Here is a 26,357-nt window from a genome sequence, read left to right on the forward strand (position 1 = left end):
ACTGGGAAGGAAACAAGCTCCCGGGGACCGGTTTCTGGCATTACAGCCGTCTTCGGCCCGGTTTGCTTGAATCCTGATGGTGCAATGAGCAAGGGTCTCACATCTGAGAATACCCTTCCACGCTTAGGGTGGACAAAAATATTTACAACAAGGGGTGGTGAGGGACAGAGTCTCTGAATTAAGCAGAAAGCTCTCACCCAGTCAAGAGATCAGGGCTAGATCCAACACCGTTTTTTAGCTCACTGCACCATCCCAGTTTCAGAACCTGGCTGTATGCAAATTAGTCTGTTCCTGTCCCAGTGCATGATGGGAACAGGGCAAACCAAACTACAAAAGCCAATTCTTACACTGGGAAGGAAACAAGCTCCCGGGGACCGGTTTCTGGCATTACAGCCGTCTTCGGCCCGGTTTGCTTGAATCCTGATGGTGCAATGAGCAAGGGTCTCACATCTGAGAATACCCTTCCACGCTTAGGGTGGACAAAAATATTTACAACAAGGGGTGGTGAGGGACAGAGTCTCTGAATTAAGCAGAAAGCTCTCACCCAGTCAAGAGATCAGGGCTAGATCCAACACCGTTTTTTAGCTCACTGCACCATCCCAGTTTCAGAACCTGGCTGTATGCAAATTAGTCTGTTCCTGTCCCAGTGCATGATGGGAACAGGGCAAACCAAACTACAAAAGCCAATTCTTACACTGGGAAGGAAACAAGCTCCCGGGGACCGGTTTCTGGCATTACAGCCGTCTTCGGCCCGGTTTGCTTGAATCCTGATGGTGCAATGAGCAAGGGTCTCACATCTGAGAATACCCTTCCACGCTTAGGGTGGACAAAAATATTTACAACAAGGGGTAGTGAGGGACAGAGTCTCTGAATTAAGCAGAAAGCTCTCACCCAGTCAAGAGATCAGGGCTAGATCCAACACCGTTTTTTAGCTCACTGCACCATCCCAGTTTCAGAACCTGGCTGTATGCAAATTAGTCTGTTCCTGTCCCAGTGCATGATGGGAACAGGGCAAACCAAACTACAAAAGCCAATTCTTACACTGGGAAGGAAACAAGCTCCCGGGGACCGGTTTCTGGCATTACAGCCGTCTTCGGCCCGGTTTGCTTGAATCCTGATGGTGCAATGAGCAAGGGTCTCACATCTGAGAATACCCTTCCACGCTTAGGGTGGACAAAAATATTTACAACAAGGGGTGGTGAGGGACAGAGTCTCTGAATTAAGCAGAAAGCTCTCACCCAGTCAAGAGATCAGGGCTAGATCCAACACCGTTTTTTAGCTCACTGCACCATCCCAGTTTCAGAACCTGGCTGTATGCAAATTAGTCTGTTCCTGTCCCAGTGCATGATGGGAACAGGGCAAACCAAACTACAAAAGCCAATTCTTACACTGGGAAGGAAACAAGCTCCCGGGGACCGGTTTCTGGCATTACAGCCGTCTTCGGCCCGGTTTGCTTGAATCCTGATGGTGCAATGAGCAAGGGTCTCACATCTGAGAATACCCTTCCACGCTTAGGGTGGACAAAAATATTTACAACAAGGGGTGGTGAGGGACAGAGTCTCTGAATTAAGCAGAAAGCTCTCACCCAGTCAAGAGATCAGGGCTAGATCCAACACCGTTTTTTAGCTCACTGCACCATCCCAGTTTCAGAACCTGGCTGTATGCAAATTAGTCTGTTCCTGTCCCAGTGCATGATGGGAACAGGGCAAACCAAACTACAAAAGCCAATTCTTACACTGGGAAGGAAACAAGCTCCCGGGGACCGGTTTCTGGCATTACAGCCGTCTTCGGCCCGGTTTGCTTGAATCCTGATGGTGCAATGAGCAAGGGTCTCACATCTGAGAATACCCTTCCACGCTTAGGGTGGACAAAAATATTTACAACAAGGGGTGGTGAGGGACAGAGTCTCTGAATTAAGCAGAAAGCTCTCACCCAGTCAAGAGATCAGGGCTAGATCCAACACCGTTTTTTAGCTCACTGCACCATCCCAGTTTCAGAACCTGGCTGTATGCAAATTAGTCTGTTCCTGTCCCAGTGCATGATGGGAACAGGGCAAACCAAACTACAAAAGCCAATTCTTACACTGGGAAGGAAACAAGCTCCCGGGGACCGGTTTCTGGCATTACAGCCGTCTTCGGCCCGGTTTGCTTGAATCCTGATGGTGCAATGAGCAAGGGTCTCACATCTGAGAATACCCTTCCACGCTTAGGGTGGACAAAAATATTTACAACAAGGGGTGGTGAGGGACAGAGTCTCTGAATTAAGCAGAAAGCTCTCACCCAGTCAAGAGATCAGGGCTAGATCCAACACCGTTTTTTAGCTCACTGCACCATCCCAGTTTCAGAACCTGGCTGTATGCAAATTAGTCTGTTCCTGTCCCAGTGCATGATGGGAACAGGGCAAACCAAACTACAAAAGCCAATTCTTACACTGGGAAGGAAACAAGCTCCCGGGGACCGGTTTCTGGCATTACAGCCGTCTTCGGCCCGGTTTGCTTGAATCCTGATGGTGCAATGAGCAAGGGTCTCACATCTGAGAATACCCTTCCACGCTTAGGGTGGACAAAAATATTTACAACAAGGGGTGGTGAGGGACAGAGTCTCTGAATTAAGCAGAAAGCTCTCACCCAGTCAAGAGATCAGGGCTAGATCCAACACCGTTTTTTAGCTCACTGCACCATCCCAGTTTCAGAACCTGGCTGTATGCAAATTAGTCTGTTCCTGTCCCAGTGCATGATGGGAACAGGGCAAACCAAACTACAAAAGCCAATTCTTACACTGGGAAGGAAACAAGCTCCCGGGGACCGGTTTCTGGCATTACAGCCGTCTTCGGCCCGGTTTGCTTGAATCCTGATGGTGCAATGAGCAAGGGTCTCACATCTGAGAATACCCTTCCACGCTTAGGGTGGACAAAAATATTTACAACAAGGGGTGGTGAGGGACAGAGTCTCTGAATTAAGCAGAAAGCTCTCACCCAGTCAAGAGATCAGGGCTAGATCCAACACCGTTTTTTAGCTCACTGCACCATCCCAGTTTCAGAACCTGGCTGTATGCAAATTAGTCTGTTCCTGTCCCAGTGCATGATGGGAACAGGGCAAACCAAACTACAAAAGCCAATTCTTACACTGGGAAGGAAACAAGCTCCCGGGGACCGGTTTCTGGCATTACAGCCGTCTTCGGCCCGGTTTGCTTGAATCCTGATGGTGCAATGAGCAAGGGTCTCACATCTGAGAATACCCTTCCACGCTTAGGGTGGACAAAAATATTTACAACAAGGGGTGGTGAGGGACAGAGTCTCTGAATTAAGCAGAAAGCTCTCACCCAGTCAAGAGATCAGGGCTAGATCCAACACCGTTTTTTAGCTCACTGCACCATCCCAGTTTCAGAACCTGGCTGTATGCAAATTAGTCTGTTCCTGTCCCAGTGCATGATGGGAACAGGGCAAACCAAACTACAAAAGCCAATTCTTACACTGGGAAGGAAACAAGCTCCCGGGGACCGGTTTCTGGCATTACAGCCGTCTTCGGCCCGGTTTGCTTGAATCCTGATGGTGCAATGAGCAAGGGTCTCACATCTGAGAATACCCTTCCACGCTTAGGGTGGACAAAAATATTTACAACAAGGGGTGGTGAGGGACAGAGTCTCTGAATTAAGCAGAAAGCTCTCACCCAGTCAAGAGATCAGGGCTAGATCCAACACCGTTTTTTAGCTCACTGCACCATCCCAGTTTCAGAACCTGGCTGTATGCAAATTAGTCTGTTCCTGTCCCAGTGCATGATGGGAACAGGGCAAACCAAACTACAAAAGCCAATTCTTACACTGGGAAGGAAACAAGCTCCCGGGGACCGGTTTCTGGCATTACAGCCGTCTTCGGCCCGGTTTGCTTGAATCCTGATGGTGCAATGAGCAAGGGTCTCACATCTGAGAATACCCTTCCACGCTTAGGGTGGACAAAAATATTTACAACAAGGGGTGGTGAGGGACAGAGTCTCTGAATTAAGCAGAAAGCTCTCACCCAGTCAAGAGATCAGGGCTAGATCCAACACCGTTTTTTAGCTCACTGGTCCTTTTTTAGAAATTTAAACTCATCTATGCTGATTAGTCCATACGATCGCCAACCCATCAGCATTGAGAAAAAGTCAGATTGTGCTTTTTTCACCACCCCTACATCACAGTGCTTATAACAATTTAAATCATTCAGTTGCAGGAAAGCTTCTTCCAATATATAGTTTTCTAGGCCATAGCACGACGTTACCGCCTTTGTCACACTGCCTGACTATCATTTTGCCATCTTTTTGAATCTTTTTGACCAGCTTATAATACTCATTGTTGCACCTCTGATAGTGTTGCTTGGTTTTCAATGTTTTTGCATACAATGTCTTAACCTCCTTGGTAGTTGCATCGTGAAAAATGTCAATATTATCATATGGCATTAGAGGCATGTATGTGGAACGCCGTTTAAATTTAGTCAATCTACCCTTGTTAGTAATTGGTTCCTCCTGTGTATTTTGTGAGGAACTCTGTTGCAATCTCAAAGCCTCCATGTCTTGCATTAAAGGAGCATCATTCTCAGCAAGCCCCAATGTAGTTGGCATCGCATCTGATCTCACAGCTGTGTTACGTGACTTACTGTTGATAAAATGTTTCTGCAACTTTAACTTGCGTATAAATTTGAAAAGGTCTATTCTTGTGTTAGCATAGTTGAAGTCACTCGGTGGGCTGAAAGATAAGCCCATCGACAAAGTTCGAATCCCCGAATCAGTAAGAACAGTAGTTGTGAGATTGATCACAGGTAGACCATTATCAGGTGTATTAGACAAATTGCTTACTTCTTTTTGTTGTTGTTCCAACGTTTGTTGTAGTTCCTTTTCTTTGGTTTTGCGCCTTGCATTGGATTTCCGGCGCTCTCGTCGCTTTGTGTTTGCGCCTTTGCTTGTGGTAGAATTCTGGGGCGCGATGTATCCCTTCTGTCCTGGCGAATACAATCTAGTTCTTGAGCCAGGGTGTACCGAGTAAACCCCAGCCGTGGCGCCCCTCGTGATGTGTCAGACTCAGAGCCGCTATCCATGTTAGAACTCAGGTCTGTGATGGTTGAGTTGTCGGGAGATTTCGCTCGTGATGGTGCAGCTACTATTGAGGCATTGGGGGTGATGCGAGGATTAGCAGCTTTTATTGCGTCATACATGCGCGCAAATGTAAAAATACGCCCCTCTATGTATTCAGTCTTATCGCGCTGGAACTTATACGTTTTCATTTTCCTGATTACATCTTCCTCCTTCTGCACTCTCAGCAGCATTTCCTCTTTGTATTTTTTACAGTCGAAACAATATCCATATTGTCTGCCCTCATACTATCAATTTCTGCATTTACCTCATCTATTTGTTGTTGAATTTTAATGCGATCACTCTCCGCATAGCGCACCAGAATTTCCACAAGTCGTCGGGACGAGTCCAAGTTACATTCTGCCCACTCCCTGAGCATTTCTGGATCCCGATGTTCGTAACTCGGGCCAGCATGACTCTTAGCCCTCGAGGAATGCGATTCACTTCAAGATATCTGCTCAGGGAGCGATGCTCCCACCACTTGGACTGTTCGCGTTTAAGGAGTTTTTCCAGGATGTAAAATTTTTCACGAACGCTGGAACATCCTGTTGCACTTGGTTCCTCGGCAGTGGTCACCTTCGACCCCCCAGCCAGGGAATCGTCAAACGCTTCGAGAGCCGCCACCTCTCTCCCTCTCCGTGCACCTGCTGACAGCGTGTTTGCCAATTTTACAACGCTATTGCGTTCTCACTCGATACAGGGTTCCAGATGTAATAGACTTAAGCCGCCGTATGTGCAAAACTTCCTCACCGGAATGTTCCTTACGTCGACACTCTGCAGCGGGCTCACCGCACGGTCTGAGACAGCCGTCCGCTGTGCTCGGCCCGATCTCAGGTGCGACAAACATTTGTCGGTGTCCGGGGGTTGGAGCAGTGTCTCCCGAAAGGGAGAAATAAACGACTTCCGGGTAACCGGAGGTCACGGCTTCCTGCCGCTCCGCCACTCTTCGAGGAAGGGATCTTCTAAAACCGGAGAAGCACTCAACCGGTTGTGTAGATGCCTGTTAGTTCCAAACGCCAGCACGCCCTTAAGTCAGGAAACGCCACAAGAAGAAGGAACAGAAGACCCAGGATGCAGGTGAGTTTTTTATTTGGCACACCTCATCAGCATAACGTTTCGGCCTCCCAAGAGGCCTTGGTCACATGACGCAATGAGAGAAGTGAGCAATTTAAAGTGCTAATGCAAAGAAACAGTGCATTTCATTGGCTGTCGATACATTGGGGCAGTGGTTTATACTAATAGACATAGAAAACACATTGAGTTTAAGTCAAACATGGGATAATCCCCGGGCACTCCATCTTCTTCTGAATCCGAGCGGGGAGTACCATCAGATGATACTCCAAGGCTCTCTCTGCCTCATGGCATGGCGGCTTTCCGGCGACATTGCCTGGGCAGAGAGTACCTCAAAGTTATCGCTCGGCTTGGTTTAGGTGGATGCGTTGGTGTCTTCGGGGTTTGGATCCTGTGGTCGCAGGCGTCGTTCCTGTCTTAAACTATCTGGCGGAGCTTGTCTCAGACAGTCTGGCGTTTCGTTCGGTTAACGCTGTGCGGTCGGCGATTTCCGCTGCGCATTGCCTGGTGGACGGAGCCCCGATTGGCGCACATCCTTTTGTGTAGACTATTGCGGGGGTCCATTTGTCTTTACCACTGAAACCGAGATACTCCGCCTTATGGGATATCAATTTGGTTTTGAATCTTTTCTTGTTGTGGCAGGTAAATAAGTACCTTTATTTTAAAGGAACTGTCGGCCAAGTTGTCTATGCTCCTGTGTTTGTTCTCTTGCCGGAGAGTCTCTGATGTTCACGTGCTGGACGTTTCTGCGCAGGTTTTTTGCCCGGAAGGGGTGACTTTTTCGGTGGGTCGCCGTACTAAATCTTTGTCGCAAACATTTTCATATCCATCCTTTTCAGATTTTCAAAAGCTATGTGTGGTGCAGTGCCTTAAGGCCTATGAGGATATGGCTCAAGAATTCTGCCCTCCGGGCGAACGACGACTCCTTATTGCCCTTCGTAAGCCTCACAAAGCTGTTTCCTCGCTCACTATAGCTAGGTGGGTGCGGTGGGCCATGCATGAGGCGGACATTGATACGAAGCAGTTTGGCGCCCCCAATTATGCCTGAGGGGCCATGGCTTCTAAAGCTTTTTCTCTCGGAGCATGTTTGGAAGATTTGATGCGGGCAGCGGACTGGTCCTCCGATTCCACCTTTAAGTGGTTTTATTTGAAACCTGTGGTGGATGTGGCGCGTTTGGGGGTAAGTAAGCTTTGAACTAGCATAATCGGAACCTCCAGTCCTGACAGAGAATCGAAATTTGCCTAGGTATTGTAACAGTAATTCTATTAAGGACACAGAGACAAGGATTATCCCACCCGCGGCACTGCCAATTGCGTACCCTCCCGTAGGTGCGTAAGTAACCTTTCTTAATAATTTTCTAACAGTTCTGGTGAAGTGTGCTCTGGTGGTCATGTTTTTCTCAGTTATGCTGTGCATAAGCCAGGTCAGGTTAAGGTTCTGATGCACTCTTGCTGTTGCAGGGAATACTGGCGCACAACAAGACCAATTAACTTATCGGATTACATGTTGAAGAAAGAGGAGGAGCAGTGGAGATGGACTGTCTACCATAGCTTCATGGACACTGTGGAAGTACTCCTGAAGGACTGCTCTCCGTTGACTCATAGCCTCTGTAGTTCTTGACTGAAGTTGGAAGCGTTTTTTCTGTGTTGGAACTGTTCTTTTCCTGGATTTTGGAAAGAAAGTTGTCATTTGGTGCTTTTCTGGCTGCTGTGTTTTTTTGATTATAATAAAAGCGAAGAAGGAAAAGCATAATCCTTGCCTCCGGGTCCTTAATAGAGTTGAAATTTACCGTTACAATAGCTAGGCAAATTTCGACTCTCTTCATTTTCCCATGAAGCGTCATGGGATAACGTAAAACTGTTAACATTGCACATAGGGGTGACAAAGTGGATGGTGTGAGTGGAAATGCAGGAGTACTAGCCGAAGGTTAAGGAGTGTTTCTCAGTTCTACTACTAGGGAGCATACATTTTGTCAGCACCTCATGGCTGGGGATGCCAGAGTCAATGTTACAGGTAGTATTTCCATATAACCAGGCTTTATGTTGTTGCAGTCTCCCTTCACTCATTCAAATTTATGGGCTTCTGGGCTTGAACAGATTGTGACGGTGGCCCCTGGAGATTTCAACTGAACAGAAATTGACATTGGCATCTGTAAACACTCTGATGACTGGCAGAAACCAGACAGACAGTAGAGAGACCTTCAGTGGTACCTTTGTGTGGTCAGCAGTGCTGTAACATAGGACCCCGCAGCCCCCGCAATATGGGGGGGACCCCAGCACAGTACTCTGGCCTGAGAACTCCTGATTAAGTACGGAGGGGACCCCTCCACATAACCTGCATGGGGGCTCCCTCAAGTTTCGTTACCCCACGGCCAGTCAGCTGTAAGACTGGAACTAAGCAGTCAGAAAATGCTTAATGCAAGAGTTACTCTATTTCTAATCACTCCAAATTTCTGAGTGAATTAATACCCGTCGTCAGGATGGAAATCCTCAGTAGCCAACATTTAAAGTGTTCCTCTATACTCTGGGCCGATTCACAGAACTAATCTGAGAGAAAATCCTAAATTACTACTTTGGTATTCACAGAAGATATTTAGTAGTAGTAAAGTTAGGATTTTGTCTTCTTAAGTTAAACAATCAGTTAAACTTAAGGTTGTCGTAAGTTTTGGTTTTATTAAAAAATCCTAACTGTTATGTTATGTTATGTTATGTTAAGGTGTCTTATATAGCGCGACAGCTGCCCCAGCGAAAAGGGCATCACGGCGCTAAAACGAAGGCTTAAGACAAAATCTGAATTTAAGACAAAATCCTAACTTTACTACTACTAAATGCCTTCTGTGAATACCAAAAGACCCTTGATCCAATGTGGAACTAGCACTATGCCAAGGAGTGGTAAATCAGAGGCTTGATGGTTCAGCACCCAGCACAAGCAGAGAAACGGAGAAGCAGATACTGGCAAAAGAAGGGTGGAGGAACATACAGCCAAGTGGCACACTATTTAGTGGCAGAAAAGCATAGAACGAAGTTACTCACTGCCATGAACTTAACTATAGAATTGAAGGGTTTAATTTTCAACCCTGAAGTGAAGAACCATACTGGAAGTAGGCAAATCCCCATCAGTTAGTGGTCAAGGCTTTTCTTCCAATCCTCCTTGGCCCATTTCTCCATAGTCTCTAACTCCGACCTCTGCTTAGCGAAGGATATAGCGAATGTAACCCAGATCACTCCGTGTCTTGCGCTCCTGCTTCCTACCCAGAGTCCTGATCCGATAAACTAGAAGCAGTTGATGGTGGAACTGTCATCTTTGAAGAAAGTGCATGACGAGACAACAGCGAATGCTTTACATGCAGACACTACAGAAGTCAGTTTGACAAATAACGAGACCGAACGAAATGTCAACTTTGACATTTTGGATGAACTTTTAAACTTAACAGAAAACAGTAGCATCTTTATAGATGACTTGTTTGTGCATTTCCAATAGAGGTTAGCATAAAAGATTGTAGAGAATGGATTTGCTGGTTTTAGCATGTTGGTCAATGTCGTAATTGGCTCCCAAGTAATCTCAGTCAAAGAAGTGGCTGACCTGAAGTCTGAGGTTCATCCTACTAATGAGCCAGGGCCAATCAACTGACACGGTTGTTATGAAGTTTTGCTGAGACAGTGAGACAAACGTAACATCTACTAGGGTTGAACTCCTTAAGCAGACAATACTTGCATAAAGTGTGCAGATCATCAATGGAGAAATGTTTAATTCACACGTCTCACAAACAAAAAGGACTAGCAGCATCTTCCAATTACTAAAGTTGATGTTGAAGTGGCCCATGAAGAGCTTTTCGGATCAACCCTTGAGAGCATTCAATATCATGTGACGTCTGGTTGAAAATCTGACCTGTGCAGTTAAGCTCTGTGCCTGTTCACCTGACCTGCTGGAATTTGGGTCACATAATGAAGTGATATACTAAATGTAATAAATACATAGGAAACAGAATGTTAATGAGTGTATATCAGCAGTGCTATGGAAATAATGGTTAACGAAGACTCCCATCCTGAAATATAAATTAAGCATGCAAATCTATGGATGATCCAATGATGAAGACACAGTGATTCACCCAGAATCAAAAGATGTGCTGAGGTGAAAAAACCAGGACATCATGATATACATTAAGTCACATCTCATAGTCTTAAACTACATCTCAACATAGACACTAGACCATATTTTATTGTAATCACGAGATTACATCCAGACTAGACCACTTCTGACCTTTGGCAGTACTGGTGTGTGTCCATGGGTAGGGAGATGAAAAATGCTGTTACATTAAGTGGTCTGACCATTGATTACATTGTATATTTTTGGGTTTTCACTTACTCGTCGCGGCCTTCATGAATCACCAGCTTCTTTTCCTCCAGTGAAAATTCTAGCCATGGATTTTTTCCTTCAAACATTACTTCGGGGTAGTAGGTGGCCCTTGCAACCATGTGCCATTTACCAGAAATCTACAAAATAGAAAAGAACCTGAAAAGTATGCATCTACAGACGTGGGATCTTACATAACCAGTTGAAGCAGAGCAGGCGAAAGACTTACTATCAGTGGAGATGACCAGGAAATGAAAATATCTGTTATGGGGTGGGCGGTCCTTTGTCATTAGTTTCAATGGATCGAAGACTTTCTGAACTAGGACTAGACTAGTACCGGGATAAGCAGCCTTTGATGTGTAGTGTTAGTGGGGCTCAGTGGAGTGGCATATGGCATACAGCAGAGGGCTAGAGTCTTTCTTTTCTAGAAATACTCTAAAAGAGGATTACAGAACTTGCCACACCCAGGACAGGAGCAGCTCAATGGAATGATATGGGGGAAGAAAATGTAATATTTCTAGTAAAGGATTGGTTCAGTGGAATGATACGTGTATACAGAATGCAATAACTCCAGGACATGGTTAGCTCAGTGGAATGACACGTGGGTACAGAATTTAATAACCCTAGGACAGGATTGGCTCAGTGGAATGACGCATGCGTGTGCAATTGTCACGTCTAGGATGGAATCAGCTCAGAGAAATGACTCTTAGCTACAGTACTATCTAGGACTGGATGACTTGGGTGTTGGCACACAGAAGAAAGCCAGCCCTTTATTGGATATTGGTGCTTGTTCCACTCCACTTCCTTCTTCCTTCCATCTAGAATACCAGAACATATTTTGCACAGCAGAAAGTTACATTTATTGAGAGTTTAGAGATGCACACTCCATTAAATCCTGTAAGTGATGTATCTGCCAGTTCCTTTCTTCTGTTCCCGGGGTTGATCAGATGATGTGTTCGCTACATGCTCATCTTCTTGCTCAGTTTTCTCAGCCCCCCCCCCCCTTCCGACAGGATGATGAATTTCATACTCTAATTCTTTCTATTCCTATGTAATTAAACCATCTTCAGGAGATACACTCTGTGACTGTAGTTTCTGTGGGGCAGGGCTCTTGAATGGAAAGGGAAACTCTCTTTCATATAAGGCAGAATCGGGTAATGAGAACATTGCTCCCCATTGGGTGATCTCTGCTCCAGAGACACTTAGGCCTACAGTATGAGTTCCTGTTATCTCCGCAGAGGCTACCTGGGCCAGAATTAACCATTATGGCTGGTTTCTTCCCCTTAGATAACAGGGATCACATGTTAATGTCTCCAGAATGTTTGACGAGGTATTACCGGATCCTTTTGGAAGGGTTTCCTCGCTTCTGGAGGGTTGAACACCGGTATATATCTCTGTAGGTGGTCAATATCTGTGGATGGGCAGTGGGTGCCAGGGGTTGTGGGGTGGGATAGAGAGAGTCTGGGGGAGCACTGTCTGCACCTCCTGTAATGCCTTTGGTGGGCATAGGTTGGTCTGTGCCTTTGTCCTGCAGCCCCAGTCCTGTTTTTACGGCTGCATGTTGACACCTGGTAAATTTGATGTGGTATTGTGTATTCTGTTCTAGCCTGGTGTGTTATGTTCTAGATTAGTGTGGAATGTTGAGCGTCATGGGGAATGTGTGATGTAATTACTGTGATTGTTCTGTCCCTTCCAGATTGAATTTTTGTCTACAAATGGGGCTGAGCTGGTTGCATCCTAGATCCTGGTAGGATTTCCTTACTTGTAACTTGTTCCTTAATAAAGTATCTTTCTTTTACATACCTCCCTTCTGGGTCTTTCTGCCAGCTTGCCATAATCAGTCCATTCCATTCCTAGAAATGTGGGTTCAGAAACACCAGACCACTCAGACATGCAGAGTGAGATATCCTCCAGGAGAGTACTGTTCCGGACCACTCGAAGCGGAGGCCTTAGTGCTATCAATCAAGTAGTATTTATAGAGTGTGGCTTATCACCAGCGAGGGTATCCAGGATCTTGCAACTAGGAAAGTGCTACTTCAGCGAATAGCTCGTCAATACTAGCTCTAATTCCATCTTGGGCAACGTTGAGGTCTATCACATGCCTAAAATGGAGATCTATGCCAACTTTCAACTGTGTTCCCAAGAAGGAGCTCTAGAAGCTACTTAAATCCTTACGTGGCGTACAACGCTAAATGTGGAAAGGAAGCAATTCCTTTTTGTTATTTAAACCTCACACACGCTATTGGTGTCCTGCTTGATCATCGGGTTCACCCTAACTCCTAAAGGTCAGGGTGGGCGCAACCATATTTTAGGGAGCTCTTAAGAGATGTAGGCCAGGGGTATTTAAAGTTAAAAATCCTACTCCGTTCTCCAGGTATCCCTTTTATTCACTGGGACGCAGTGTATATTAAAATAAAATAAAAACGGGTCTTTTTGGAGTTTATGGTCCTATGACGCTTATAAATTGCCAACATGTTTCAGCCCAGGAAAATTGGCCATAAATGTTCTGGGCTTTCGTCAGGGCACAACAAATATTCAACCCCTGGTGTTGACAGATACTTGTCCTATATATATATTTTTTTTTGAAGGTTCTCTTTTGTCACTGAGGGCTCCCAAGCAAAGACCTTGCTCTGTCTAGTGAGAGTAGGATGCATGCGGCTTGTGTGCCGTGGTTAGACATCGATAATTTGACCAGTCAAACATGTTACTCTTGGGTTAGCATTGGGCACTCAATCCCCTCTATATTCTTTCTTACTCATTTCATTAATCAGGCCACTGGCCTCAGATATACCATGATCATAGGGGCATCATGCTGGCTGAACCAACCTTGATTCCCAGACCTGTTATTTCTGGTGGTGGAGCCCCTTGTTTGCTCCTGTCCTGAGTTGATGTGTTATCATGTATTATCACATGAGGGCCTACTTCTCAATCTTCCATACTCGAGCTCCTTGGTCATTGAGAACCTGACACAGAACCACCCGAGTTTGCCACCGTCCAACATGAATCTGGATGTTCCAAGAAAAAAGAAATCTACCGGGGCACAGTGTCAAACCAAATGGCAGAGGCTCTGTCGTTGGCTTTTGCTAAATATGTTAATCTTCTTTCCCTTTTTGTGGATAACTTGTTCACCTTTGTTTCCCATCTCGCTAGGTTGAGCCTTCCAGTAGAATTCAGAAGTTTCTGCCTGGTTCCAATAGGGTTCTATAGATATCCTTACAGACCTTTCAGGGCAAAACACAATGATCACACTAAATTTCATGGATTACTTAAATAACCCCCAGGTTCAAAGCCAACCTATTTGTGAGTCTATACAGGCCCTTAGAAGTCCTGACTACAATTGATATTAGAAAAGTGACCTAGAAAAATGCATTTTATTAGCTGTCACATTGGCTTTAGCACCAAGACGCCTCAGCAATAGTGTGCTCTATAAATAACTCAGTCAGTCAGCCAGTGGTCAGTGGGATACAAGATCTGGCATGTTATGAATTTTACAGTGTTGTGAATGTTACAGGTTGTTGTTGTCCATTAGTCTACTCTAAGGTAGTGCTTTCCTCCTCCTTTACAAATATTTACTAATGAAGGATGGAGTCATAGTGGATGCTTTGAGATGTTTCAACGTGTACCAGGAGGGAACAGAGATTTGATACTACTCCGACAGGTTCTTTCCCAGGCACCAAGGCTCCTCATTTCTCTTCTGGTGACCGATAAATGGCACCCTCTAGCCCTCAATGTAGTACATCTGCTGATTTTCCTCTCGTGGCATGCATCCACATGCAGAAAATAAATAAGAGACGAGATGGCATTTGCCATTTGCTCCATGCTGTTTACCTCTAGCAGTCTAGAGGGATACCTGTGCATGTCATGCAAACTAGTATTGTGAAGTTTAGGGCTGATACTCATTTTAGCCAGGTGTTTCTGAAGAACATTTTTGTCTATGATATGTGATCGATTACCTGCCTCTTCTAAAGTCTTCATGCACTGTATCCTTCCAATGAGTCTAAAGGAATGGGGACTGTACATACCTGTATCTGGCCCGCACTTGGGCGACAGCGGGGTACATGCTTAGGCAGAACTTGCAGGCGTGTAGGACCCCACCCCACAACAAATGAAAGTATTTACTGTCCTAGAAATGTTTTGGAACAATGACCTGGGCACCCTAAGAGACTGATAGAAGAGAGGGCAATGATTACTTGTACAGACTCGTTAGGGTGAGTGCGTATTACTAACCAGATTACTTGTTCTAACTGCATGACTTGCTGTGACAGGATGACTAGGGGGAATGTCATTGGGAACAGGGTCTTTATTTTCGAGGAGTGATCTGGTTCATTGAAATGAAACTTGAAGAGCAAACCTGCTTGATCTTTGAGGTAATGGCGGTGACGCGTATGTGTGTGTAGCCTCAGGGGGGATCAGCCCAGGCCACCGACATTTTCAGAGTGGAGCACACGTTTCCTGGCTATGTATAATATGGAAAAGGGCTTATATGAGTGCAAGGGGAGAAGGGCGCGGAAACGGAGTCATTTAATTTGGTGTCCTCCGTCCCTGAATGGATGGGGACCCTGGTACAGGATTTTGGTGGGTATTCGAAGAGGTTTCTATAGTTGGGAGGGGGCTTCATCCACTTTATAGGCTTTCCCCTTTTTTTTACTATGACTAAAGAACTATCAACCTGCACGAAGGGATGAAAGGAGTAGCCGAGTGGATGAAGAACAGCCGTTTAAAACTGAACTCGGACAAAACAGAAGTCCTCATCTTAGGCTCATCGCCCCCCGCCTGGGACGACTCATGGTGGCCACCGGCCCTGGGAGCCGCACCCATACCAACGGACCACGCACGTAACCTGGGCTTCATCCTGGTCTCCTCCCTTTCGATGACCAGACAAGTCAACGCCGTCTCATCATCATGCTTCAACATCCTAAGTATGCTCATAAGAATCTTCAGCTGGATCCCCACCGAAACAAGAAAGACGGTCACCCATGCACTAGTCACAAGCCGACTGGACTACGGAAACACCCTTTACGCCGGAACCACAGCCAAACTACAGAAAAAACTCCAACGCATCCAAAACGCCTCAGCCAGACTCATCCTAGACATCCCCCGCCAAGCTCACATTTCCGGTCACCTGAAAGACCTCCACTGGCTCCCCGTCAACAAAAGAATAACGTTCCGCCTCCTAACCCACGCAAACAAAGCCCTCTACGACCTAGGACCCGAATACCTCAACACGCGCCTGTCCTTTTACACCCCCACCCGCCAACTTCGATCATCCAATCAAGCCCTCGCCGCAATTCCACGCATCCAAAGATCCACCATGGGGGGGAAGATCCTTCTCCTACTTAGCGGCCAAGACCTGGAATTCTCTCCCCACCCACCTCCGCCTTACACAGAACCACCTCTACTTCAGAAAACAACTCAAAACTTGGATATTTGATAAGTAAAGCTCCCCCTCCCTCAAGCGCCTTGAGACCCTCTGGGTGAGTAGCGCGCTATACAAATTTAAACTTGACTTGACTTGACTTGGTTGGAAAGGAGTTTTATGTATGGACTGTAGTAATATGTGCGATTTTGATAGATACATTTGGGTTTAATCATGTATGTACTTTACTGAACTTAATGTATATCTTGGGTATATTATAGTTGGAAAATATCTGCTTATTGTGTAAAAATGTGGAAGCTGATTTTTCGTGTGAGTTACATATGTGATATTGCTATATTGGTTAGGTACTGTATATATGTTTTAGTCCCTTCGCTCTATTTTTTTTAGCTATTTATTGATATCTTGTTTGTCGCTATGAAATCTGGTTGATTCTGATTATGTATTACTTCTCATACCATAAGAAAATAATTCTTTTAAAAAAAAGAAAAGGAATGAAACTTATATGTAGAGACTTCCATGTCCTGGATAAGATTATTGTTATTAATATGGTGTAATTATCATGAAAAGATTGGTAATCAATGCAAAAGAAGACATGACGTCATACACATAAATTAACCAATGCTAAAGTTACAGTACATCTTTAAAGTAAACATCAGACTGATATGGTAATCAGAAATGAAAACATATTCTAGAGCATGTGTTAGAAAATGCAAGAAAAGGAACCATAGTAAAAAGGATACATCTCCATTTCCCCTTCCCTTTAGGCAAGGGCAGTTATCAAACAAGGGAAAACATTGCCAAATACAATGCATCATTGCCTATGTACTCAAAAAACACAATCAGCGAAGTGGGCGACTACGGGACACCAAATCACCCTTGACATATGTGTTACTGGGAATGCAAAAAAGTGGGAGAAGACCACTCATGAGGACAACCAAAATGGCCATCCACACGACAGTGCTTGTACTGAGGGTGGTTCAGTCACCTCCGTGTGCTTCGGCGGGGCTTGAGGAGTCTCCAAAACAGTTAGTATACAGAGAGTCAACTTACCTTATGGGAGTCCAGTGGATCCATCAGGTGTGTGACGGAGTCGCATTCTGTTACTAGAGGAAGAAGAAATGGAGAGATGTTACTGTGGGTCCAGGATACATATGCATGCCTGCCCTCAAAGTGCAAGTTTTGGGTGCACATGCCAGCGTACCCTTTTTTTTATTGGTCATAGTTATATGCTAGCCCACCTTCTTAGTAAGGGTCCTTGGTTTGCATGTCAATCTTGTATTTTAGCACAGGTTCTGGGTATACATGCCAATCTGCCATGCTAGGTAAGTCCTTAGTATACTCTCTGGCTGTCTTTGCGTAGTTCTTGAAACTGAAGGCCAACCTGCCCTCTTGTGGAAGTCCCAAGTATTAATGAGGGTACGTGGTATACATGGTATGATGATGTGATCTGGTTCTATGTTCTGTATTCTAGCATAGAACCAGGTCAGCGTGAGGTTCTGAGGAGTCATTTGATGACTGTTATGAGCTGGATGAGGTTGTTAAATAAATACGTCTCACCTTAACCTTAACCTGTGTGAGCCACTTTGTTTCATTGGCTACGATCGGTGGTGAAGAAGATATAAGGTGATGAAGACAACCTCAACAACAGAAAATTCAGAGTGGGGGAGGAAAAATATTTGAAAATTACCTGGTGTGCAGCTGGTGAGTTGTCAATAATACCGGGTCAGGAGCGCGGCAGAGAGATCATCGAAGGAGAAATCCTGGGTGAATTTGGATGTGTCACAGAGTGTTGCTGGCGAGTTGTCAGAGGTTGGGAAGGCAATCGGGCCGGACTCCGCCAGGATTCGGTGACGCGCACAGGCCCAGTCTCAGTGACACGCACAAGTCCATTCTGCGTTCCATTGTGTTGGAAGAAGAGTATTGTGGGCAACTCTCCTCGCCAAACAGGACCGAATGCTGGTCTGGAGGCAGAAAAACAAGCCCTATTTCCTCGAGAAAAGATCCTGGTGGTGAGAAACCAAGCACTATCCACCATAACAAGGGAACCAAAGGTTTGATGATGTCATCAGTCGGCCATTTTAGGTATGAATAAAGCCGACAGTTCATGTCGGTAGCTGGAAAGGATACTGGCAAAGCCTGTTGGCACGACACTTGACGGTTGCTGAAGGTGATTGTGGAAGAAATATATATACAACGCAAAAGTGGATAAAGCTTGTTGACTCAGTGACAAGCACACCCTATAAAGTATTGTGGAACTCGTTTTGCGACTGAAGTGGAAGCTGACAAGAAAACGAGTTGGTAACTGTTCTCATGTTTGTGCTTGCTCACACGGCGATGAGCACACCTTTTAGAGAATTTTATCACAGTTAGACTTATTTAGAACATTTTAGGATTAGAATTTTTTTGTTTGTAATTTTGATTTATGGGACGATAACCACAAAAATTTGAAAAAAGGGTTCAAGGGATATATAATTTAGAGACCCACACATGATCATATCCCTAGCTCCTACTTAGTGTATAACACAAGAAACACAGGGGGTCTACCATCTTAATACTAGATTTTGATTTATTGCTGTGAAGTTGGTTTCTGTATTTTATGGTTTAAATCTTTTATTATTTTCATCACAACAGAAAAATCAAAGAGACCACATTCGTCAATCGGTACATCAGTTCTGAGCCACATACAGGGAGCCTCCATCATTCGTAACGCAATAGAAATACGAGCAGTGTCCACAGGACAGGGTCCCCGTAGTGGGAAGCACGGGTCTCGGATTCCGCCCCCCTCCCCCACCTCCCCCTCCCTCCCTCGTCCCCTCCTTGTCCAGTTAAGCAAAGCCAGTAAAAGGAAAAAGAAAAACCAAGTATAAGAAGATAGTTCTCTGCCCCGGGTACAGGAATGTATGTTAAACCCTGGGTGTGGTCTTCCGCGGCTGGGCTTTGGCTTCTTCAATTGGAATGTCTGCTAGTCGCAGTAAGCGCAGGTATCGGGGGCAACTTAGCTCCCTGAATTCGCCCGTAAGCAGGGTCAGGAACGGCTGCCAAAGAGCAGCAAACTCTTCGCCCCGTCCAGTCTTTGCCAGTGATAACTTTTCCATCCCTAATATCATCCACAGTCTATGTAACCAGCCGGAGTGTGGGGGCGATTGAGTGGACCTCCAGTGTGCTACGATGTTCTGTACGGCTGCCCCCAGTGCTATTGCTATGAGTCGTCCTCTCCTGGACTTCAAGGGGTATATTAGCACGTTAGGGAGCCCGAGTAAAACGTATGCCGGGAATCTGGGAAGTTGAGTTTCTAAGTGGGAGAGTCTATCTCGTCCAGAACGGATTTCCAATAGGGCTGCAGGCGGTCACAGCTCCATAACAGGTGTTCCAAGGTGCCCTGTTCTCCACAGCCCCTCCAGCAACGGTCACTAATTCGGGGATCCCATTGGTGTAAGCGTTCCGGTGTATGGTACCAGTAGGTGGCCACCTTAGTCAGTGTCTCTGTGAGGCCAGTGTGGTAAGCCGAGTGCCTGGCCCTGTGGTATATGCCCCCCCATTCCTTGTGTGTAAGTTGCCTTCCCAGGTCTCTCTCCCACCGAACCCTCCCTGCGTAGTGCGTGTATTTGTTGGTGAGGAGGAGTTGTTGGTATAGGTCTGAGATCAGTTTCTTATCTGAGGAACGTGTCAGGAGCCATTTCTCGTATGTGGTGAGGAAGCGTTGTGCGCCTGGTCTGATCGATGGTTGTAAGGCCCTGTGTCACACCTGTAGGTAGGGCAGGCAATCCGTTTCCGGAATGCCATAGTCCTCCTTCACTTTCTGAAAGGGTAGGATCCCGTTTAAATCGAACAGGTGCCCTAGCTCTCTACAGGGCGTGCGTTTCCAATCCGTGAATGCCTTGGGGTCCAGGCCTGGAGTAAAGTCGGGGTTATCAAAGAGCGGGGTCATCGGGGAGGGGAACGAAGTCAGATCATGCTGAACCGCCACCTTGTCCCACACCTCCAAGACTGTGCTTGTGATTTGGGACGCATAGAGGTTGGGGGGCCTATGTCCCTTAGGCAGGAACGGAATGCCCTGAAGAGGCCTGGCCGCCACCGCTTGGACTTGAAAGAGACAAGTTTTGCCTGACTCTAGTTGGTGCCATTCTACCAGGGTGCGGAGCTGTGTCACTTGAAAATACAAAGTGAGATCGGGAACCCCTACTCCGCCGTGCTCAGGGGGAAGTACTGCTATCACGTGCTTGAATCGTGGACGGCGGCCCTTCCATATGAAACGTGTCAGATCAGCCTGTGCCCGTTGAAACCAGCCCAGTGGGGGGCGTAGCGGAAGAGTCTGGAACACATACAGGAATTGTGGCAACAGGGTCATTTTGACGGCAGCAATCCGACCCAGCCAGGAGAGCGAATGCCGCTTCCATCTCCTGAGTTCGTCGATAAGGCGGGAGCGGAGCCTGGTGTAGTTCGCATCTGCGGTAGCTTGCAGGGTCGGGCCCAATAGGACTCCCAGGTATGGGATCGTGGAATCGGACCATTTCAGGTCAAACTCTTCTTTGGCGTCGGCGAGTACCTCCGCAGATAAGGATATGTTCAAGGCCTCTGACTTCTCTATGCTAACTTTAAAACCGGATGCCGCCCGAAAGTATGGAGCTCAATAAAAAGGGCCCTAAGGGATTGCATTGGTTCAGTCATAGAAAGCAGGATGTCGTCTGCAATTAGGCTAATCTTGTGTACGTCCCCACCGAATTTGATCCATTTGATGAGGTCATGTTGCCTGATCCGCTGCGCCAGCGGCTCCATATAAAGCGCAAATAGGATTGGAGAAAGAGGACACCCTTGTCTGATGCCTCTGCCGATCGGAAATCGCGGGGAGGTGTGGCCGTTGACCCGGACCGTAGCGTTAGGCTGGCGATAGCAGTTTAATATGCGGTTACAGAGAGTCTCCCCTAAACCGAATCGTTGCAGCAGGAGTTCTAAGTAGGGCCAGTGTACCCTATCGAAGGCCTTTTCTGCATCTATGGTGTGGAGCATGCAGTCTGGCCGTGCCCGAGACCCTGCCTCTAAGAGGTGAAGGACTCGTTTGGTGTTGTCACTGGTTTCTGAGGAGTCAGTTGATGACTGTTATGAGTTGGATGAGGTTGTTAAATAAATACCTCTCACCTTAACCTTAACCTGTGTGAGCCACTTTGTTTCACATGGTCTAGCGTAGACATGCTAATCTCCCTTTAAAGGGCCACTTGTATCATTATTTCAAATAGCAAAAACCTAATTGCAATTCCCTGTTAATCACAATTAGGTAATCGCTATTTGAATTTATGAAACTCCATGAGTTTCATTTAACATTTCCTAATGGGTCGCAAATTGACCTACCTCATTAATATTAATGAAGCAGGTCGCAACTTGCGACCCATTCGGAATCGCTAAAATCGCAAGGATGGTGGCCTGCTGGTGTCAGCAGACCACCATTGCTATGATTGCTTTTATATAAAGCAATATTGTTTTTTATTTAATGCAGGCCGTTTTCCTTAAAGGAAAACGGGTTGCAGTTATAAAAGTAAACTTTTGCGTGAATTTTTTTTTTCAAGAACAGGCAGTGGTCCATGGGACCACTGTCTGCTACTAAACAACTTTTTTACAAACATTCACAAAGGGGAAGGGGTCCCTTGCGGACCCCTTCCTGTTTGCGAATGGTAAAATGAGAATGTTTTGCAACCGCATTTCAGTCGCTACACAGTCTTACATACCACTGCGGTTCGGTACTAGGAAGGGACGTCCTAAACACACCTATTCCTAATACTGAATCGGTATGTATTCGCAATTCCAAATTGGAATTTGGTAACATTTTACCAAATCACAAATTCGAATTCATTCATGCCAATGCATTTTGCCGGTCGCAAATGGCCCGATTCTGTGAATTTGGTCAGTTTGCGACCTGTAAAATGCTTGATACATGTGGCCCTTAGTGAAGTTCTTGGAGTATGAATACCAACCTGCTAACTTAGGGGTCGATTAGGATGGCGGACGGACTTTGTCCGTCCACCATCCTGTCGTGACAAGGGACCGTCCTCCATAATAGCGGAGGTCCCGTGCACCGAATTAGGATGCAACCGCCACAGTGGCGGGTGCATCCCACATTTTTAACATTGCAGCGGGCAGTGCTAAAAGCACCACCCGCCGCAATGCTAAAAAGGCATGTTGTGTGTTTCAAAGCACAACATGACAGGCACCGCGCGGTGCTTGCCATGTTTTACTTTGAAATGCAGGGCGTACCATAGGTACCCCCCATGTGCATCCCCACCCCCCTTGACCCTGGGAGCCCGCATCGGGCCCCAAAAACAAGGACCGTATGCCTTTCGTGGCGGCATGGCCGCCACGGAAAGGCATTCCCCAAAGCCCATCCTAATATGGCTGGCGGTGTCTGATAGACACCGCCACCATTCCCGTCCGCCACCGTTCCCGTCCGCCGTGGACCCCCCAGCCATCCTAATGTGGCAGGGGGTCATTTCAGGGAGGATGGCGGACCGCTTACCCCCGCCAGTTCGTCGGGGGCAATCCGTCCGCCATCCTAATCGACCCCATAATGTGGTACTAGGAATGTATTTAAAACTGATCCCTTGAGCATAAACATGCACAAGTTCTTTTGTAACACTGTTGATAATTGTACACTGTCTTTTACATTTTCCTTCCTATGTTTTTGTATGTAAACTCGGAGAAAAAACACATATCATATCCCTTTACTGAGAACTCAAGAATAAAAACCCCATTTGCTTCATACAAAGTTCTATCATCTTTTCTGTTGAGGACAGTTTAGTTACTTCTGATTTGGTCCCTGTTGCTGTATCTGTTTTTACCATAGAGGTCTGTGAAGTGATGACCGCAAATAAAAACAGCCCTGTGCATAAAGCTCCGGCACCCGTTATTGTCTCAGTGTATTTGTTCAAGGATACATGGATCTATGGGCCCCACTTTCACTAATGTCCTTAGAGCAGTAATTAAAGGCACTTTATTTTTTCCCCTAGGGAGGCAGTTATTGTCCCAAGTTTTAAAAAAGGCTTAAGGACACAACCTACTTGTTACTGTCCAACTTCGTTGTTGGACTTAACCTCTACGATACTGGGCAGGGATCTAATGCCTCAGCTGGAGGCATGGGCACAAACCAAAAATGTTTAGCCTCGGTCAGCATGGCTTCCATGGCGGTATAGGCACGGTTGAGCAGTGCTTTAATCCAGTGCTTATCACTACGAGATATGTCAAGGCCATGTGGCTTTTACACACCCTGTGGTTTTGACAACGTCAATCGATCCAAGCTTTGGAACAGGTTACAAACCATGGGCGTAGAAAAAGACCATGTCATGCTTCGTAGATGCTTACACCAGGATACAACTGTCCAAATTTGGTATGGGCCAAATGTTAATTTTACAATTCCAATTAAATCAAACAGAGGGGTGTGGCAAAAGTGCATATTAGCTGTTTTTTATGTCTTATTTCTATGAATGGTTTGAATTTGTGTTTAACTAATAAAGTGAATGATATGATTGGAGGACGCCCGGTAGCTTGCCTTTTATAAGCAGATTACGCTGTTTGGCTTTCCGAGAGCGGTGATTTACAACTCCTTCTAGAGTTTTTTACTTCCTTCATGTTAATCTTGATCATAGAGTAAACTATCAATAATCATTTCTTATGAATTTTGGCCCCTACAAAAAACAAAGACTAACTGCCATTCAATTGTTGATGTAATGTTGGATAGAGTCCCCTTTTTAGATTATTTGGAGATTCCGTTTCATATTGATTATAACTTCGGCCATTTTCTTATAATTAGATCTCAACAACTCCAGGGAGCTATTGAAGCAGACTTTCGTTTATCATCTTGATTACATTCTAAGCCAATAAAGGAATGAATCCTAGTTTATAAAAGTAAATCCATCCCGGTTGGACTTTAAGTGCTGTAGTATGGGGATATGGTAATGCAAATAGCCTACGCAAAATAGATAAGAAATTTGTTACCCGTTCCTTGTTATTACTGCATTTTGTTTCCTCATTAATTGGTCATACAGAATTTGGTTTGACATATCTAGTCGATGCAGTTCATATCACCCCGTTATTGCTTTGGGTTAATATCTGGAGCACGCCTACATCAGCTTTTTCAAGATCTGTCCTGAATGACTGCTTAGAACTTGACAAAATGGGATAGATTCCTTGCTTAAGCTATGTAAAGTGGAGGTTTGACCAGGCAGGCTTCATGGAACTTTTTACTAACCCAGCCATGATCACTCTTGCGATGAAAGAGAGTGACAACTCTGTAGTAATATAGTCGTACAGAGGATGAAGATTGAAGTAGCTTTAATCACGAACAGGTGCTGCGCAGTAGCTCAGCATTACGAAGCAGGAAAAACCTGTTACATCTTTAAAACACATTCTATTTAGAACATAGTGTTAGAACACAAAGGTAGAAATCCAGAAAGACTAGAACATAACATTACATTATCCTCTCTTCTTCAATAACAAAAAGGAAACTAAAACACATAGATCTGAAAGTAAAACAAGAAAACATTTGCAGGGTAAAAGACTTATATACTTAATGATACCTTGCTGGAATAGAACGAAGACGGCCACTCCTTCGTAGACCCTCAAGATGAGGAGAGCAAGAAGGAGACAAGTCATCTGCGCACACAGTATCTGAAGATAAAGAGTCACTTCCACTAGAAGCGGAACTTAAAGCAGAACTCGTATTTTTTTTGACACAATCATTAGCTTTGAAAACTCTGGCAATGTTCCTCCAATTCTTCATATTCACCCTCACAGCATTACCACAGACTTTATCAATAACGGGAGGTTCAGAAAATTTGCCACTGCCCTTGGTGGTATGCACAGGCAACTTAATACGTATTCAATCACCAACAAAAAACTGTTGAGCCACAACTTTTTTCCTAGAGTCAAAATCAAGTTTCTGTTTGGACTGAGCACTCGTAACATTACGCCTAACATTCCCATCCTCGTCGCCACATTTTTCTGTAGTAATATAGTCGTACACAGGATGAAGATTGAAGTAGCTTTAATCACGAACAGGTGCTGCGCAGCAGCTCAGCATTACGAAGCAGGAAAAACCCGTTACATCTTTAAAACACATTCTATTTAGAACATAGAGTTAGAACACAAAGGCAGAATTCCAGAAAGACTAGAACATAACATTACAAACTCTTTATGATGATCATCACTTAATTGTTCGTGCTTTGAAGGCTCAATCTTTGCATACGTTCACAAGTTATCCTAACTTGGCTACTACTGCGGGCCCAGAATTATATCTTATTTTAATACGTAACCTTGCAATATAGGTTCAATTTCACCAGGCTAAGACTGGACACCGTACACTTTCTCATTGCTTTACCTATACGAGCACTTGGTTTAGATCTCTGCCTAGATGCCAATGTGATAATGCATCTCAACAAAGTACAGTACATTTCAAGATATTTTGCACACTTTTTAAATCTTTCCGCCCCAGATTCCAGGTCCCAATTCTGAGGGCTGGGAATCAGAGACTTTTTTTTAAAGAGCAGAAAAAGATAAATGTATTAACTCCTTAAAATAGAACAGAAAATTATACAGATAGATGACTTAACAATGTAACTCTAGTCTGATCTTAATCATTGACTACAATACGAGCAAAATTTAGGCAGTTTTATTTTTTAGTAAATTTCAAGTGCAACAGTTATTCTTTGATTCACCGGCCATATTTTAAATGCCCAATCACTTTCCTTATTCATTAAAGTGCCTTGAAAAAAAGTGCATTACTGCATCAGTAATGTAAAATAAGGTGCAATACAGTCAGTAGAACCACATTCAGTAGCTCAACTCAATCTGCTCTATTTCCGAGCCTTTGATCATCATCTACAACATGTGCGAAATAGGCATTTTAAAGTGCGACTTTAATACTTGTTTCTTCAGAGATATTTTACATATCCAATCACATTCCTACTCCCTTACAGTGTTTTAAAGAAAAAGTGCAGTTGTGCATCAAAAGTGTGATATAAAGTGCAGAGCAAAATTGATCCAGATTCAGGACATCTTTCCAATAGCGCTATCCCAATTCCCCTAATCTTTTGGCAAGTTAAAGCATATTGATAGCATGAGCTAAGAAGCTGAGTTATAATATAGTGATATAACAAACAGAAGGGCCGTCTTTTTGTAGTGAAATACAGAACTTTAAATACCTTTCCACCTGGATATATGATGTTAGCACGCACACTTTTACCACGCATACCATTACCACACACTTTTTACAACGCGATACCTTTACAACGCATAGTGCTTAGTTTAGTGAATAGTTTAATTTACTATTCCAACACCAGTCCCCGTGGACACTAGGGAAGGTTATTGGATAGTAAATTAACCTATTCACTATCCATTCCCTATGGCCCAAAAGCGTTATGCGTTGTAATGGCATGCGTTGTAAAAGATGCGTGGTAATGGTAGTGCATTGT

General features: G+C 45.1%; 1 protein-coding gene across 2 annotated transcripts in view; it reads right to left on the reverse strand.

The window, feature by feature from the left end:
* The window catches only part of LOC147717815 (uncharacterized), a 304,391-nt gene that overhangs the window by 164,825 nt on the left and 113,209 nt on the right, over positions 1-26,357 (reverse strand). For both annotated transcript variants that reach the window (XM_086924601.1, XM_086924600.1), the window contains exons 6-7: positions 16,954-17,006; positions 10,539-10,666 (exon numbers count right to left, since the gene is read on the reverse strand). In XM_086924601.1, coding sequence (XP_086780727.1) covers positions 10,539-10,666; positions 16,954-17,006 — 181 coding nt within the window. The remainder of the gene's footprint in view (positions 1-10,538; positions 10,667-16,953; positions 17,007-26,357) is intronic.

This window comes from Lissotriton vulgaris, chromosome 5 (genome assembly GCF_964263255.1).
Source record: "Lissotriton vulgaris chromosome 5, aLisVul1.2, whole genome shotgun sequence".
Classification (NCBI taxonomy): domain Eukaryota; kingdom Metazoa; phylum Chordata; class Amphibia; order Caudata; family Salamandridae; genus Lissotriton; species Lissotriton vulgaris.